The sequence below is a fragment of the Hippocampus guttulatus genome, chromosome 13 (assembly GCF_054856545.1).
Source record: "Hippocampus guttulatus isolate MCC_2025c chromosome 13, RoL_Hgut_1.0, whole genome shotgun sequence".
In the NCBI taxonomy this organism is placed as follows: Eukaryota; Metazoa; Chordata; class Actinopteri; order Syngnathiformes; family Syngnathidae; genus Hippocampus; species Hippocampus guttulatus.
In genome coordinates, this window is record NC_141273.1 from 4,449,931 (window position 1) to 4,469,123 (window position 19,193).

Here is a 19,193-nt window from a genome sequence, read left to right on the forward strand (position 1 = left end):
AATTTGATGTGTCTGAGAAACAGCCATGTCCAGCTGTGCTATTTTGGTGCATGAGATCATTTGTAAGCAGTTGAAAACAAAGTTGATGATTCCCCAAGTAATTAAATTTGTCTCTATGAAATAAAATATCAGTCACATTAATGACAACTTGGGTGGCATTATTGTTGTTCCCAGTATTGTGTTGCCTGTATTGTTCCTGATGTCTTGCATGTTTGTGCTGATTGGATTTATTGGATGGCATTTGTTGTTTTTTTTATAGATGAATGTGATGATGACTTCATGTTTTAGCTAAACAAAAAGCAACAGTTGGAAGTAACAATCTAATGAGGGTAAATGGATAACTAATAACCACTTCCATCCATGCTGCTTAATCAAGGGACACTCTGGCGAAGACGCAATGGGGAGCTCACAGTTTGCTCAGATGGCCTGAAGAAAAGTGATACCGATATAGAGGCATAAAAACCTTTAGCGTATGCACAATATTTTATTAAATTTCACTGACTGTATTTCTGTAATTGAGTCTTCCAACCTTCATTAAAGCTAAATCACATGACTGACTATTAAATAAACTAGCTTCACAAGACTCACAGACATGGGCTAGGATGCTTTATATTGTACTGATTTAGAGTTTTGCAGACACAACAGGGCCGGGATATTTCACAGATTCCTAGTAGTTATTTCATTCTGCTGGGAACACTCTTGTACTTCATTCATCCATCCATGTGTTCTCGACAGCGCTTATTCTGCTTCAGGGTCAAGGTGCTGGCGCCTATCCGAGCTAACTTTGAGTGAAAGGCAGACTATGTCCTGGATTGGTCACCAGTCAGTTAAAGGGCATACATATAAAATATACACTAAACACATTCCATCCATCCATCCATTTTCTGATGCGCTTATCCTTGCAAGGGTCACGGGGCATGCAGGAGCCTATCCCAGCTGTCTTCCGCAGTAGGCGGGGGACACCCGGGGCACGGGGAGAGCATACAAACCCCGCACAGGAAGACCGGAGCCAGAATCGAACCCTACACCTCTTCACTGTGAGGCCAACGTGCGAACCAATCAACCACCTAGAGACAATTTTGAGTGTTCAGTCAGCCTGCCACGCATGTTTTTGGAAAGTGGGAGTACCTGGAGAAAACCCACACAGGCCCGAAGAGAACATGCAAACTCCACACAGGGAGGCCGGAGCTGGAATTGAACCCGGTACCTCCTCACTGTGAGGTCGACGCGCTAAACCACTGGACTACCGAGCCAATTAATAATATTGATAATGAATATTAATACACCACGATCTGCGGGCTGAGTTTTTGCTTTGTGCAAATAGACTTTTGTTGACTTTGCTGCTGTTTGCAACAGACATAAATGACATGTACAATTCCATGAAACCTCTATGTCACTGTGAGCAGTGCCCTCAGAGTGACACCACCATGAATTAAGTGTTTTTTTTCCACCGAAGTTAGTAATCAGGCAACTCTGTCCAGGCCTTCACGTCACTCCAAATTCACACTGACCTCAGAGGAACTAACTCGTGAGGAATGGAATCAGGCAAAACCACAACGGAAGTACAGTTTTGAACACCTAACTGCCTGACTTCAATTGGAGGTCAATACATGCTCCTACGGCTGTTCGTGTGTCATGGTTCCACAGTTAAGGACAGTGGAAATCTGAACTAATATGTGACGGGGATCACTTTTCACTCAGTCTGCACAGAAAGCCAAGAACAACATTTAGTTGGTTGCATCTGTTTCGGTGTTTAGGTGTTTCAAGACGTGCCTTGAATTGACAAGGTTGAACATGTGAAAAGGTCTCGTCAACACCTTGTGATCCCATGGGCGTCTGGGAGAGCAGCAGAATTTCTAATTTACTTAACAGACATGTCCGTGCGTCCATTTGGTATGCAGGCCCACACACATGTGCACGTGTACTGTTGGTATAGTCAGTGAGCTAAAATGTTCAGTGATGCACGAAGGATTTTGGCAAAAAATAAAACTAAACCCCCCAAAAAATTCAAGTAACCTACTTGAAGGTTACATTAGGCTAAAACAATGACAATGTTGAAAGCTGAATCTGAAAAGTAGTTGATAATATTAGAAAACAAGTTATCCTCTGTACTCTCTTTCTGCCATACCACTCCAACTACTGTTAATTATGTTATGTTTGCAGTAGGGACACTTTTGAGATGCTCTCCCTACATCTTGGAAGTATAACAGTTCACTTCTTTGGCCTCTTTTCTGAAATCTGAAACTCAGTCATGTTGTTTTTCATAAAACACTTGATAATAACAAAACCAAGTCAGAGAGAGAGAGAGAGAGACAGAGAGAATACATGACATATTTGAACGGGACAGCCTAAATTGTTATCAAATGATTTTCCCTTTAAAAAACACTCCTGGTCATACAAAATAGAGATTCAGATTGCATTTTGTCACATGGGTTAAACAAATGCATCCGGTGACTGGTATTGTTTATAATGGCCCAGTAGGTGTTTGACCAAAAGACACCTGAACTACTATGATATTATTTCTCATCCGAACAAGAAACACAAATTAACGTTTTGAGTACAATGCCGGATAAATACTTTTAAAGGGCAAGTTAATCCCCAAATTTTCTTTACAATATGTTCTATGTTCTGCTAGGCAAAACATGGCATTCTGATTAATAGTGTGTTTGTGCAACATGAGTTAAGCAGTAAAGTCTACCCGTTTTTGTCTGAGCCACTTTGCCACTTGGTGTCGACTGAAAATAACAACCCAGTTGCTCAGGGCTCAGGTAACAATCAATCGTGACTCAGCTTCAGAAAACAGGTGAGCAAACAGGACACTGTATCAGCTCCTGTCCTCGCACTCAAAGTGATGGCAACAATGATGCTGTCATCATGTGCATGTGGCAGAAATTGAATGGCAATAATATTTCATTTCAAGACAGCATCCCTATAATTCAGAAACAAGCTGACCAACATGGGGCCAGACGTGTCTTTTCAAGCAATCTTCATGTTGATCAGGGGATTACTCCTCAATAAATAAAAACCCTTTTGTTGACATCACATCCAAGATGTTTGCGGTAACTCAGACATTGTTGAATTGGGAAACAAAGCTTGTACAAGACATAATGATGATACGGTAATTACAAAGTACATTAAATGAGACATGCAGAAATAATCCATTCCATCCATCCATTTTCTGATCCGCTTGATCCTCACAAGGGTGGCAGGGGGTGCTGGAGCCTATCCCAGCCGTCTTTGGGCAGTAGGGGGGGGGACACCCTGAACCGGTTGCCAGCTAATCGCAGGGCACACAGAGACGAACAACCATCCACGTTCACACTCACACCTTCAGAGTGTTCAATCAACCTGCCATGCATGTTTTTGGAATGTGGGAGGAAACAGGAGCACCCGGAGACAACCCACGCAGGCACGGGGAGAACATGCAAACTCCACACAGGCAGGCCGGAGCCGGAATCGAACCCTGCACCTCCGCACTGTGTGGTCGATGCGCTAACCACTGGACCACCGGAGCCCCCCGCATAAATAATATCAAATGAAAATAAAAATAAATACAGTTTGAAAACACTATTTTAAAAGACATGACTATGTACTTCTAATTCATTTTATAGTGATATCATGAGAAGTGAATTACTCCATGCCATTCACGTTTTATCTGCGATTAAAATAAATGTGCATACTTTAATATTAGAGTAGTGTGCATGTCAGTCTACTAAATGACATTTTCCAAAGGTATTCACAAGGAGACTAAGAGTATTTTGATATCATTTACGCATGCAGTACAGCGTGGATTTAATGTGCTAAGATGCCACGTTGCAGCGCATCAGCCAACAAATATAAAAGTTATTTAAGTCCTCCATTTTCTGTGGCGAGTTTTTCTTCTATGAGTCATCCCGGGATTATTATCAGATGATGCCTCAATTAAAACCAGCTTGTTGTGTACTGAAAGACAAAAGTGGGAATTGAACTGACACTAAAAGTTTTTACAGGCCCGTTTTTCATTTTATGATATTTGCACATATACTGTAGTGTAGTTATCACTCCTCTAGTATCTGCCAGAAATTATCATCACTACACAACAAAAAGACCTATAATTGTATGAATAACTTTTGCAACATGAATTTGTTAATTGCTGATTTATAGTTTTGGATAGTTATGAATTGCATATCCTAGCTTGAGGGTTTCAATGCCAGGAAGTCATTTGTGGGGCGATTATTAAGTCTGCATTCATTTTGGGACATGTTAGGGACACGTTTCCAAAATAGTCATTAAACTAATCTCTGCTGGGAATTCCATCACTAAACTGGGCCGTAAAACACATACAGCACACAAAAAGGTCATTTCATTAGGCACACATTTGCACAGTCAAGTGAGACCCTGGAGGAGAGTACAGACCTCATACTTCAGATAGTTTTTTTTTTTTATTGAATCGGGATTCCATGTTGGGCAATATTGTTCTTCTAGTCTGGAGGTGACTTGCAGTAAAATGTGTGTACGAGCTTCCATGCACAACAACTCCCCCCCCCCCCCCCCCCCATCACTACTACCAGCAAAAGAAAAAAAAGGGGGGTCTAGATGTTTCTTACTCTCCACCATTACTGTTTATAGATCTGTTTCTTGTCTCATGTGTTAACACTGCATATGTGTCTCACAACAAAGAAATGCTAAAAACCCGTTTTCATGAATTGGACTAATTTCTTCCACATGACCCCTTGAACCAGATAGTGTATACTGTTTTACGAAAGCACTATGATATTGAATATCTTAAAAGTATAATCATCTTTGCATGTCAAATACAATACTATACAGTGGAAAGTGAGGGCGGATTATGTTTCCTTGACTCTATGCCTCCTTATGGGCGACATTTTTTCTTCTTAAATTGTATTAAAACCCAAGTGATTTTTTTTTCCAAATTGGCTTCCAGTGTCGAGTCATCCCCTGCCACAGAATCCCAAATTTATGCCCAGACGTTACTCAGTTGTGTTTGTCTTGTAGAGCGCCAGTTGAATTATTTCCTGTTATTTAAAGCGTCTTGTTTCTCCTCACCCGACATTCTCTGAACAGCTGACCCGACTGTGCTCTTTGACACAACACAGAGGCACTCTTTTGTCCATGGAGCTGCATGCTCTGCTAGTCCCCCCCCCCCCCCCCCAAGTAATCTGCTCTCTGATTTATTCTGCTGTGTGTAACCTCTCTTTGATGTCATGTGAAGGTAGAGAAAGTGAAGGTCAATCTGTCTAAAACAAAACATCCACATTAGCTTTAACCCTGAAACAATAGCAGGTCAATTGTATTTGTTCACCCTCTGGTGCTTCCTTTCTCCTTTTCCTGGAATGGGATCATGCTCTCTGGTCAGCATTCTTTTGCTGGGGATTCAATGTACCGGTACTGTAATATCCATCCATCTATTATCTGATCCGTTTATCCCCAACGTGGGTCGCGGGTGTGCTGGAGCCTATCCCAGTTGTCTTTGGGCAGCAGAGAGGTACACCCTAAACTGGTTGGCACAAATAGACAAACAACCATTGACATTCACAATCACACTTACAGAACGTGGGAGGAAAGCGGACTACCCAAAAGAAAACCCAGGGAGGAACGGGAGAACATACAAACTCCACACGGGAACGCCGGGACCCGATTCGAACCCACGACTTTTGCACTGTGAGGTAGACATGATTTGATTGTAGACACAATCAAAGTGTTTCAAAAAAACCCAGCCAGGAAGGCCTAATCTGAGATTCAAACTCATGGATCATGAATTTGTGTGACTATGTATGCGTGTGTGCGTGTGTGTGTGTGTGTGTGTGTGCGCGCGTGTGTGTGTGTAGGTGTGCGATAATTGCACACTGTGATTATGCTGTTTCTTGCTATGCTGATTTTAAAATAATCAAGGCTCATTAGGACTGCTTCAGTAAGAAGCTAAGAAGTCGCATTCAAAGGGTCAAACAGTATCCATATGTAATTCAAAGTACTGTATATATAAATTGAAAAGTTTTAAATATACAATAATAATTGCAATGGGGTTGAGCAGTATAAATTATGATTCAACTAAACATAATCGGAATCAGGACAGTAAGGGAGTCCTTTGAAAAATGTTTTTCCTTCTAAGCCGGCCAGGGTCCCTGCCCCCAAGCTTTAACAATCCAGGTTCTGAGGTGTAAATGCATAACACCGTTGCAGCAGGACTGTTGAGGCAACAGCATCTTAGCTGCGAAGAAAACTTTATCACTCCTATTTAATGCTTGATGTGCTTTTTTAAACGGTCTCAATCATAGGCTGATGGAAACAAACAAAAAATAAAATGCACCACTGTGGCATCGTTTTATTTGCAGGTGCTACCAGCTATGTGAATCTTTATTGAATGTCAAATGGGTTGTGTGTCTGCATTTTTGATGCCGAGGTTTTCAGATTTCAAGAGACAACATCCTCTGCACCAACTGGTGCCCAAAGCTCTTTGGCCTAATTCATTGTGACCCATTGAAACTGATCAATATGTGGATGCTCACATATCTCACTGGAATACTCCAGTTCCTTTTAGTAGTACAGATACAAGTTGATACACAGAGACGTCATGACGGTTAGAGTTGTTGCCATTTGTCACATTGTGGGAGGGTGGGAGCATAGCAGACCGTTAACTGCATTGGGAACGCTTTCAAGGCCACTCGGTGGTTTCTGTCATGTTTCCATTCATTTTTTGTTTCAGTCATCTTCTTGTTGATCATCGTTTGACCGCAGGGTTTGCAAGATGTAACGCTGTGCTTGATTTGTGTGAAATTGCGAATAAGGCCCGTAATTCGGCACACAAGCGCAGAAAATGTTGAGAATTACAATGTATACTGCTGTGACGGGGCGGCCCGGTAGTCCAGTGGTTAGCACGTCGGCTTCACAGTGCAGAGGTACCGGGTTCGATTCCAGCTCCGGCCTCCCTGTGTGGAGTTTGCATGTTCTCCCCAGGCCTGCGTGGGTTTTCTCCGGGTGCTCCGGTTTCCTCCCACATTCCAAAGCGACCTTTCACGCACATATGCAACCTGTCATTCAAAGCTGGTATCTTTCCATCAAAAATGAAAATTGCTAAAGTTATTCCAATCTATAAAAGTGGAGAAAGACATCGGTTTACAAATTATAGACCAATATCACTACTACCACAATTTTCAAAAATATTAGAAAAACTATTTTCTCGCAGACTTGATAGCTTTATACAAAAGCATGCGCTGTTAAGTGAGAATCAATATGGCTTCAGGGAAAAGCGGACCACCTCAATGGCAGTTATGGAGTTTGTGGAAGCAATAGCCACTAATATAGACAACAAAGAATTTACTGTTGGGGTTTTCCTAGATCTAAAAAAAGCTTTTGACACAATAGATCACAGTATATTATTGAAAAAACTAGAAAGATATGGCATTAGAGGTGTAGCTTATAAATGGATAAAAAGTTATTTAGAAAACAGATATCAGTACGTGCAACTCAACAATAAAAAAACTAATCAACTAAAAATCACTCACGGAGTTCCTCAGGGGTCAGTGCTTGGTCCAAAACTATTCATCTTATATATAAATGATATCTGCAAGGTCTCAAAACAATTTAAATGTGTCCTATTTGCTGATGATACAACTTTCTACTGTTCTGGAATAAATCTGAAACAGCTCCTGACAACCGTAGAAAACGAATTAAACAAATTAAAAAACTGGTTCGACAGAAATAAATTGTCACTTAACCTGAAAAAATCGAAGTTAATTGTTTTTGGCACAAGACCAATCAAACACCAAGCTAAAATTATGGTAAACTCAATTGAGATAGAAAGAGCGTATGAAACCAAGTTTCTCGGATTAGTAATAGACTCAAAACTATGTTGGAAGCCACATATCGATAACGTAAAAAGAAAAATAGCCAAAACCGTAGGGATCCTCTACAAAACCAAGGAAGTGCTAAATAAGAGATCTTTGTACACATTGTACACCTCATTATTATTACCATATATGACCTACTGTGTGGAAATATGGGGAAATGCCTGCAAAACAAACACACTCCCTATTCTCAACCTACAAAAAAAAGCAATTCGAATTATTAATAGATCAAAATATACGGAACCCACAAATCCACTATTTATCAAATTAAATACGATGAAATTTTATGACCTGGTTGACTTTAAAATCGCCCAATTAATGTACAAAGCACACAATAACCTGCTCTGCCAAAACATTCAGAAGTTTTTCGAAATTCGAGAAAGCAGCTATGATTTAAGAGGTACCAACTTATTCAAAAAACTCAAAACAAGAACAAACATCAAGCAAAGAAGTGTATCTATCGAAGGTGTTAATCTGTGGAATAATCTCGAAACGGACCTGAAAATGAGTAAATCGCTTGCTGAGTTAAAAAACAAATTCAAAAAAATAGTACAAACAACCTACATCAATCAGAGTTAAAATGATAAATTCAAAACATTAAATATAATGATAAATCAGAACTAAGTTGATAAATAGAGAAAGGTATATAAATATCCATTATGAATTTAAGAGAAAATTGACACAAGAGTGTCAGGGTGTGTAAGTATATAATCCCGATACAAACCAAAAGTTGTAAAAATATCACGGTTAAGGGTAAAGTATGAGCCTTAATGGAGACTTCTTTCTTCTTACTTTTCTGATTGATATAAAAATGATTTATTAGATACAATCACATAACGGGGTAGGACTAGATAAGTTTTTTACTTCTTCCTACTCCCTTGAACATAATAACTGTGTTGAATGAAGATTGATTTCTTTCTTTTTACTTTTTTTATCTACCTTATTTTCTGTCAAATTATTACTGTATATATGTTTTATGTTCAATAAACAAACAAACAAAACAAACAAACAAACAAAAACATGCATGGCGGGTTGATTGGACGCTCTAAATTGTCCCTAGGTGTGAGTGTGGGCGTGGATGGTTGTTTGTCTCTGTGTGCCCTGCGATTGGCTGGCAACCGGATCAGGGTGTCCCCCACCTACTGGCCGAAGACAGCTGGGATAGGCTCCAGCCCCCCCCCGCGACCCTAGTGAGGATCGAGCGGTTCGGAAAATGGATGGATGGATGGACTGCTGTGACGAGGAATTTGGATCCAACAATGCTCTAAAACAGCAGGGATTTGACCGGCCTACATTGGCCTACCTCAAATTCCTTCCAGGCATTTCCTCGGTTCTTATGTAAGACTGTTTGTGTGCTGAACCATCACCTGGACCTGGCTCATGTCAGGAAGTACAAAGGTTTCCAGCATTTGGTGGGTTTGTGACGGAAAATGTGGAGAAAGTGGATTTATTATCGGCACGGTTAATAAAGGCTTGAGTGTGTCATTCCAGCTGCAAATATTTATCTTGTCCTCTTTCAACCCCGTCTCTCATTTCATATCCATTTATTTTTGCTCCATTACGCCATATGAGCTTGTGCTACTCTTTCATTACTACAAAAACTCACATGGAAATTGTCATCGCTGTTCCTCCTGTGCCTCATACGTGCTACAGCCCGAGCACGAGCAGCTGCGATCGTGAGAAGAGATGGAAGGAAGGAAGTGCAGGTTGATGGATTTGGGTCTCAACTCAATCAACAAGCATACACTGACAGAACAGAACCGTCGAATGGATAAAACTACAGGGAGACCTCAAATTTGCAATGCCTCAAGAGTTCACATACCTGTATACGATAGCCCAACGCAACCATGAGAAAAATATGTCTCAGAAGTCACACAAAATTTGGTTTATTCAGAAGGAAAGGATTACTTTAGTACATTGGTTAACATATTTTTATGTGTATGGATGTTAAAATGCAAATGGTACTTGGGCATTTTGTGGAGATTTATGCAATACCACCATTCACATTGTAATTGGAAAATATAAATACTGTACACAATTGCCATATAACAGCATGCAAATTTGACCGAACTGAAAATTCGCTATTTCAATCCAAAACATCTTAGCTCTATTTTCAATACTTTTCAAGATATAAAATGTCTTGAAACACTGCTGAGCAGAATAATTTGGAAGAGTGCATTTGAACAAAAGCTACATTTTATTTATTTTTTTGTTAAAAACCATCTGTAATAAAGGTCTTATGATGTCAACAGTTTGACTGTGAAAAAGATTAATATGATAACTGCCCATGAATTCTTCGGGGAACTATATCTTAAAATGAAAACAAATCAGAGGTCCTTCAAGGTTGACATTTTTTGGTACACCCCTGTTACATTTCACTGCCCCTAAATATGTTGCAGTGTTTTGAAGTAAGATACTTGCTCAGCAATCTTGACATAAAACCGATTATGCAATGATGACCTCGAAAATCCTGTCCCACTAAAAATATCCACCAAAGGAGATGCTGCAAAAAAAAAAAAGTTTGTGTCACAAGGTAAGTGTCAGATTTCTTAAGCAAATGGATCCATTGTACATGCCAGAAATAGTGTGCAAGTACTCTGATGAATATTCCTCAAGCGGTTTTCAAAGAAAGCCATGCGATAACAGTCACGGACAAGCAAAATTAAAACTCAACAGGAGTCTTGTTGGCAACGGAAGATGCTGCAAAGCAAAGTTGCTGAAATAAAAGGTTTTATCTGAGTGCATGAGACAACAACTGAGCCAAACTAAAGTATTTGACGAATGCCAGCATCAAAATTGAATCATATTCTGCTTTTAAAAACACAGAGCTGAGCAAAACAAAATACAATAGCATCTCTACTTATGAACGTGTCTTCATACCAAATGTTCAAGGTACGAAACATCTCAACAGGAAAATATTGCCTCTCGTTATGAAAGACATTTCAAGATACGAAAGGTAACAATACAGTATGGCCTGCTGGTCGCAGCTCCGAGTTTCCTGAACACAACATACTTATAGCTGCTCTGCCATTGGCTATTACGTGGCATCTTCCTGGCATCCCATTGGCTAAGAGGGACCTCGATCAAATATGCTGATGTGTGTACATCAGGAGTGTCAAACTCATTTTTCCCGTTTCCCTTGGAGGGCCGTTATGACTGAAACTATATAACGAAGTCACAAACAACGTGTTATTCAATTATTGTTTAAGTAACTGTAATGAAGGGTTTGGTAACAAGAAAATGCTTACAATATGTCACTGATTTACTAAATGTGAAAATTAGACATTTTGGTACAGATTTGAGCAAGCATCATGGACGTTGTTATCTTTGATTTGCTTTTGCGAGCCACTTAAAATGATGTGGCGGGCCACACCTGGCCCCCGGGCCTTGAGTTTGACACCTGTGGAGTAGCTAGATAAATAGATAGATGTGTGTCTATGCAGTGTCCTCGTCATTTGCACCTCGGGCCATGAGGTGTTTTACGTAAATGTAAATCACCCAGAAAAAAAGTGTTCACCAGTAGGGCGATCGCTCACTATGCTGATGTTTGCCTTGGACGTTTTTCGAAGGATTGTTGAAAGCCGACAAAAGCAAACGTCCTTAGATCAGTTCTTGACAAAACACCAGGCAAAAACCACTTCTGAAAGAGAACATGGACTATTGAAGGCAAAAATGAGGACGCAGTTAAAAGTTAAATGACAATCATTTTTATTCTTTACCCTATTCTTTGTTTTTTACATTATGCACAATTCTCATTTGTTGTGCAATAATCTAATTGTAACTTGTATTTGTTACATATTTTGATGCATTGTTATGCTTTAGGAAACATTTATGTCTGAATTTAAGGGGGTAGGGGGGACTTGGAACGAATTAGGGCATTTACATGGAAAATGCATCTCTATCTCCAAAATGTTGTACTTAACTCATTCAGTACCAGCCAATTCTGGACCAAGTCTGAAAAGACGTTTAAAAACGTCTTTGGGAGTGAATGAGTTAAGGAATTTCTTCCAGAACCAATGAATTTCGTAAGTAGAGGTACCACTGGATTGAAAACCACATTTTTCTTCGATTCAATTTTTCCCTGACACTTTACCAGAAGAACAAATCTAAACGAAACCCAGCCCATGTCTCTATGCTGTTCTATCCTCAAACTCACCTCTCCGAATGTACTTTTAGCCTTAAGAGAGTCATATACAGTATTTGAGGAATGCAGACTGAAGTTTGATATGGCCTGGCCTAGCAAGCAAAACAGAGGGCAGAAGCCTCAGAAAATAACACATAACCAAAGCCCAAAAGAATTCCCTTGGACACAACGACTGACCAGAAAACTGTGCAGTGGAGGAGAAGTCAGCCTTAAATAGCCCCCTCAGACTCTACTGCTGTAGTCTGCCTCTGATAGACAGTCAGCCCTTTGGTTTTATGCATCTTTTTTACCATAACTGAATTTAGATTCAACACACATATACAGTGGTATTAAGTATTTTCTATGACAGTCAATGTCAAACGGAAAGGTTTTTGGGTACCATTTCCCCCTAAAAGAGTGTTTTGGACTAATGGAAATGTCCATGTGATGAATAAACAAACAAACAAACAAATAAATAAATATAAGTAACCTTCTGAACCTGCTTGTCTGTCCTGGAGATCAACTGGACTCTGTTCAAGGTCCAGTCTGTGCTGTTCAAGCTGCTAGCAAGATTTGAACGTAGCTTCACTTGATCAAATTTGTACCTCTCTCATGGATTAAGTGTTTCATTTTCATCAAATGAAAATCATGAAGTGTTCAAAATTTGCAGTATGTAAAAGCTACTCAACAACGAAGTAGTTATCTCAAAATAAAGTAAAACTACAGCTTATAACCTTGCTGTTCAATATGGAGTGATGCAGAATCCCCAACGTACGGGTACCAGTTTTAAACTGACAATTCCGTTTTGATAATTTCACACTCATTGTAATACTTCTGCGTCATTATGAGCTAAAGTGAGGCTGGGAATTTACACGATTTTCCATAAACATGCCATGAACTCTAGCGTAGCAACAATTGCTGTATTAGAATTCATGACCCCGAAACACTGATTTCAGATTGGCCTGTTGCAGGTATGAATAAATGTGCATATTGTCCCACGCATGTTTCAAAATATGGTCAGAAAGAAGAATTAGTTATCCTAGCAAAACAAAATATCAATATACACCACAATAGTCTAAACATGAGATCCAAAAATGTCAACAGAAATGCAGAAATTGCATTTATCGAAGATTTTATGACGGACATGTTTCCTGTGCCTTTACTTGACCTACAGCCCTGACACCATCAATGATTATGAACATTTGCATGTTCTCTTTCGGCAGTCATCTTTATAAATCTCATGTGGTGGCACCGAACAAAAGTTCCAGCATCATCACCTTGCACAGTGCAGCTTTGCCATTCATCACTGAGTATTACTTTCATTGAGTCCACGATTGCCGTTGCAATCTTGTCTTTTTCTCTAGTTATTGTATGTGCATCTCATTTTCTTTAGGCAGTTGCTTGTAGTTCATTTGCAGAGGTTAACTCCAGTTTCCGCTCATTTGGCCTTCATTTGTTTTGCTGTGCATTGTTCCTTTTCAAGACATATTGCTTTTAGTTTTCTGTCTTGACGCTTTGATGTCTTCCTTGATCTAGTATGCTTGCCTTTAACAACTTTCCCATGTTGTTTGTAATTGGTCCAGCTTTTTGGCACAGATGACTGTGAACAACCAACATCTTTTGTAACAATGCATGCTATTTTACCTCAGTGAAGAAGTTTCTTTCAGTTTCCTTTCTTTCAGTTGACATGTCTTTTGTTGGAGCCATGATTCATGTCAGTCACACTTGGTGCAACAGCGCTCAAAGGTGTGATCATTTCTGTTTAACGGCAGAACAACAAGCAAATCCAATCTGATGCAGGTGTTAGTTTTAGGAATGGAAATTTACGTGGTGATTCCATATGCAGTATTTTCCGCACTATAAGGTGCACCTAAAAGCATTCCATTTTCTGAAAAGACAACAGTGTGCCTTATAATCCAATGCACCTTATATATGGATCAATATTCTGATTTCTTGGACAAAGTATTGTAAATGTTCTGTAAAGCTCTTTGTTACAGCGACAGCGGTTATGAAAGTGCTACATAAATAAAGTTGTATTGTACTGTACTCCCTTTAGAATAGCTCTCTCTAGTGGATGCATACCCCAACCGCAGACACTATTGTAGCCTCTGTTCTATGCCCCTTATAAATGAAAATCATATCGAAAAAGGCCATTCATTGAAGGTGCACCTTATACTCTGAAGCGCCTTATAGTGTGGAAAATACAGATTTTTTTTTCCTCAGAATTGAGTGATTCCTTAAATGTCCCCCTCTGCTTGGTCTAAAAATATACCTCTTACCGAGTGACACATTTTCTTTTTCTTTCAGTTTTTTTAACATCCTCTGAGACTGATAATTCAAAGCAGGGGTTGTAGATCCACCGTACTGCATGACTAAGCAGTTGAACAAAAAAGCTTCAGCAAAAACGTGTCTGGTCGATGAGTGCACCGCAAGGCAAAGTCAAATTATGCACCGCAGCCTTAACTCGTGTCGCTAATGACAGTGGGAAACCATATCTGTTTGGATGTTCTGCAACAACAATGATCATTTGCAATGAACATGGCCATCAACATGATTTTACAAGCACCAAATCTTGTTCTGTTTCATCTCCAAGTAGCCAATGACAAGTTGCCTGCACCACCTTACTGCCATGGAAGCAGGATCTGATTTCCGATCGTGCATTGGTCAAAGAGGACTCCTGCGCGAACCCTCTGTGGCCACCCACAGCCAAAGATGGAACAACACACAGGGATACACACAACCTCAAATACCAAATCTCCGAGTGGCAGAATCCTTCTCTTCTCTGTAATATTGGCATACCCAAATCCAAACCGCCCTGTTTCGAGGGAACACTATAAGATGCCTTCATGAGGGATTGATTAGCCAGAAGAAGGTCTAGCGTTTGTTGCTCAGCGGGGTTGGTGGGTGGGTGCCGCGCGCCCACAATCGTCTTCAAAGTTGCAGTTGACGTCTATAAATATATCACAAGCAGTCACACACGGAGCTCCAAGGACACACAAAACTCAACATGCGCTCAGTCAGTCAGCAAACCACAGCATGGGCTGAATAAACAAGCCGTGGCAAGTACGGTTCATGACTGTTACACACATTATTAGTCTATTTCTCCTGACTTTAAGAGGTGATTGCAATTGAACCCAAATAGTCGAGGGCTAATTAATATCGTGGTTTTGCCACAGATGATTGAACCCCCAGTTGCTCTTAATGCTTCGTCATCTAAAAATGAATCAGGAGACAGTGTCGAAGGGCTTTAATTATCATTCAAGGTAGAAACGTGGGATACAAGTGAAACCATTAACCATTACTGAAAGGAAAGCTTTACTTTTTGGTCTGTGTTGTACAAGTTGTATAAATATTTGAATGAAGGGTGTGTGCATGTGAATGTGAACACGTGTCTCTGTACGTATTGAATATTTATCCATTTCAAGTGCCAAATATACTCTTGCATTTACAGACATGCTATTGATATTGCCATTGGCTGTTCCTGTACTGTGTAAATATGTGGAAGTGAAGCCAGAATTAAACTGCAGTAAGGCCTAACTTATTTCTATATGTTTATATTATGTTTACAGTATATTCATGATCTCAAAGAAAGTAAACGTCTTCATGTGCATCATTCATGCAGAGTTGAAGAGTGTTGCCACACCTTAGAAACTTGCTGTCTCCAAGTTTTTCCCTCCTTTGGGGTGAAACCTCAGCTATTTCAGATGATATTTAAAATAAGAGTTCACAGTTCACCCAAGAAGCCCAGCCCGGCGCATGGTTTGTGTTTACTGCTTTTCTTGTGCTCGTTTGACTATACTGTATAATTGCTTTCAAGAAAGTGGATGTGGTCACTCCTTCAAACCACTGTCATTTTTTGAGTGAGCAGAATTCAAACAAGATATAGCCTGAATACATGACAAAGATTTGCATGCATTACAGTTTGCCTAAGTATCTTGATTACGCTGTTTCACGTACATGTGTGACGTTCTCATGAACAGAAGTTCTGGAAAAAGAAGGGTCAGAAATGTTGCACTGTATTTGTTATGTGTTCATACACTAGAAACGAGAACCAAAGCAGCCCTTAACACAACTGCGTTACCCGAACAAGCACCACACAAAAAAGTATTTATTATTGTATTTGCTTTTGTGTGTGTGTGTGTGTGCACGTGCGTGTCCAAATGTGGCTAATGCTGCTGAAAACCACGTTAACAACTTGTCAAAGAAGTGCTTTGAAACTTGCCGAGACAAGCAGCCAGCAGTCAGACATCCTTCTAATATGCTAGCTAGGGTCACACTAATTCATTATTATTTTAACTTGTAGTGTTACAAAAACAAAAAGTGCCAAACAAATTGCCTCTTTCAAGTGACTTGGCTAGCCCAGGATTCCGGGAGCAAATCTTTTGTCCAGTCATCAGCTCATCTGCATGCGAGCACCAACATGTCAGCAATAGTCAACTGAAAGGCTGCACTGTCTCCTCAGAGAGCCATTGTCTCTCACATAATAGAAAATATCCCCCAAAACAAAGTCCGGCACGAAGGAATGCAGGACGCGTGTTACCATTGTGAAACACATTCTGTCCAGTTGGTTACCTACACAGTCCTCTCAGCAATATTTCTCCCTCTCCGGGAGCTCCATACAATTTCATAAAATCTCTATGTTGAACAATTTCACATCTTTCCATAATTTATGATTGTGTTTGTGTTAGTAATTAAAGGGTGGTTAGCATGACAAAGGCCACAAACCTTTGCAATCTAAATGTGTTGACACCCATGAGTAATCCAAAACAAAACGCACATTAAATGTGGCAAAAAGCATGCAATATTCTTGGAACACCAAGGATGGTGGGGGCGCCAACTAGAAACCACACACGCTTCCTGATTCTGTCTGGTGAAGTGAGAAGAAGGCCTCCCGCTTGGCTATATTTGGCAGACATCCAGAGCTCAGGTGAAATCGCGGAAACAGCATGACACACATACGCTGAAACTGGATACAGTGGTAAAGCCATTACTCTACTAACCAACTCTTAAAAGGCAGACGTATGATCCTTTAATTTGAAAATATGCGGATTATTGAATATGCATTCTAGTTTGGGATGTGTTCTTGTTTGATATCACCCACGCTATCATTAAAGAGGGAGTTTGCAGATCACAAACCAAAACAAAACAAACCAAAAAAACCTCACATACTTTTTATGTATGCATGAATGACCCGACAGTAGAATATTAAAATGTTTTTTTTTAAATTATGCCTCCCCAAAGCCACCATACATCTAATTTCATTATAATTATTATTTTAAAACGCACCGCACCCTGACAAGAATAGCTGATCAGAAACTTGAGAGACAGAAGGTATGATTGAAGAGATTGTCCGTCATTTGTCATGCAGACACGGTTACATGCCACAGCCTTGCTCAGACTTGTTTGCTTTGCCGGATTATTCACCTCTGGATAACTACAAAAATGAAAAAAAGAAAGAAGGACAGCTTTTGAGGCAAAACAAAGGGAAAAAGGGAAAAACATATGTAACGTGGTGGTAACTATTTGGTGGTAACATTTAGGGCTCTGCCTGTTGGCCAATTTGGCAGACTGCTCTGCGGCATTCCAGTGTTCAAGATACACACGGCAATTGACAATTTGATGCCAGAAAGTTAGTCTAAAATTTCACCTGCCCAGACCTCTTTTAAATCGTGGTGCAGCTGATCTAACGCAAAAAAACATATAGTATATTACAAATTTAGGGTCTTGACTGAACCAAGGCACATTTTTGGAATGTGTGAGGAAACACACAAGCAGAGGGATAATATGTGCAAACTCCACACTGGAGCCGAGAGTTGAATCCAAAACCTCACAGTTCTGAGGTTTTGGATTCAACTCTCGGATTGTTACCCCCTAGTTTACAATGCTGCTGTCCTCAATTGCAGTAACTACAAGTACCTGCAGTTACTTTCCCCGTCTGCATTTGATCTTACAGACTTGTTCCTTGTGCAACAAAAACAACAGATTCTCACTTTTTGTATGGTTGGATGATAATGTATTTTCTCTCATTTCCTAGCAAATGATGCAATAAAGTTTAGTCATTTTTATACATACAGAAATGTGTGCAAGTGTGACAGCTGCCGTTTTCCCAACTTGCATTATGAAGAACTGACAATGGGCAGAAACCTGCTGAATATTGAGTCAAATGTTTCTTGATCATACAAACACTAGTAAAGCAAACCATGTTAACAATTTGAGCAACTCATAATATATAATTCACGAGTGTCTGTCTTAAGCGACCGTGGAGGTACGCGCACACAAAAAAACTCGAAACTGATGTGACTGACGCGTCGGCTTTTCCAACACACGGGTTTTCTGCCTTCGCCGAGAGAGCGTCGTCTTATCATAAACGATCTTTGTCAATCCACCACCCCGCCCCCTCCACTCGAGTTTTGGTCACCAGGCAACCAAATTGAACGCACAACAGCATCCAGCCAACTGTGGCCAGTAAGCGCAAGTCAGCATACAAAACGGAAAGCAAACAATTTGCCTTTAGAAAGATAAAATGGTAAAACAGACTATTCAGATATATGCCCGTATAAAGCCCACCAAGAAAAATACCGCGGTAAGTTAACACGTACTACGATTTAGCACGCGAACCATCAGTGTGCGTGCCAATGCACGCATGAACGTAAACCTTCCTGCCTTACTTGTGTGTCCTGCGTGATGTCCCAATAATTGCACGGAAATAATGCAGTTGCTTAAATTGTTTAAATCGGTTGAAATTTCTGCTTCGGCCTGCCATTTTTACTGTGCAGTGTCGATTTGTTATGGATCAATGACAAGCGCTAACTTAATGTTTACCAGTATTTTTGTGTTATTAATAATTAATAAGGCCATTAAGAAATTCTTGTGTCCAAAATGACCACCAGATTGTTACTGAATGACACTTATAGAGGAGACAATCAACCTAACAGAGCAAACCCATGCAAGCACAAGAGAAAATGCAAATTCTAAGCAGATCACATTATAAATCCAACACATTTCATTATTTAGGAACATAATAATCTACAAAATCTCAACGTGGCCTGATGCTTGTCCTCTACATAACAGGTGTTAAACTCAAGGCCAAGGGGCCAGATCCAGCCCGCTACATCATTTTATAGGTCCTCCGAAAGCAAATCATGTGTGTCAACTTCCATGATCCTTGTACCAAAATATTGAATTGTCATGTGTAATAAATTGAGATTTTGCAATATTTTTGCGAC

At 40.0% G+C, this 19,193-nt stretch overlaps 1 protein-coding gene across 1 annotated transcript in view; it reads left to right on the top strand.

Annotated features, from left to right (window-relative positions):
• The first annotated feature begins 18,408 nt into the window (after positions 1-18,408).
• kif6 (kinesin family member 6) overlaps positions 18,409-19,193 on the top strand; it is a 58,951-nt gene continuing 58,166 nt past the window's right edge. Inside the window, exon 1 of the mRNA XM_086128136.1 lies at positions 18,409-18,550. Within this exon, the coding sequence (XP_085984262.1) occupies positions 18,491-18,550 (60 nt within the window). The 5' untranslated portion in view covers positions 18,409-18,490. The remainder of the gene's footprint in view (positions 18,551-19,193) is intronic.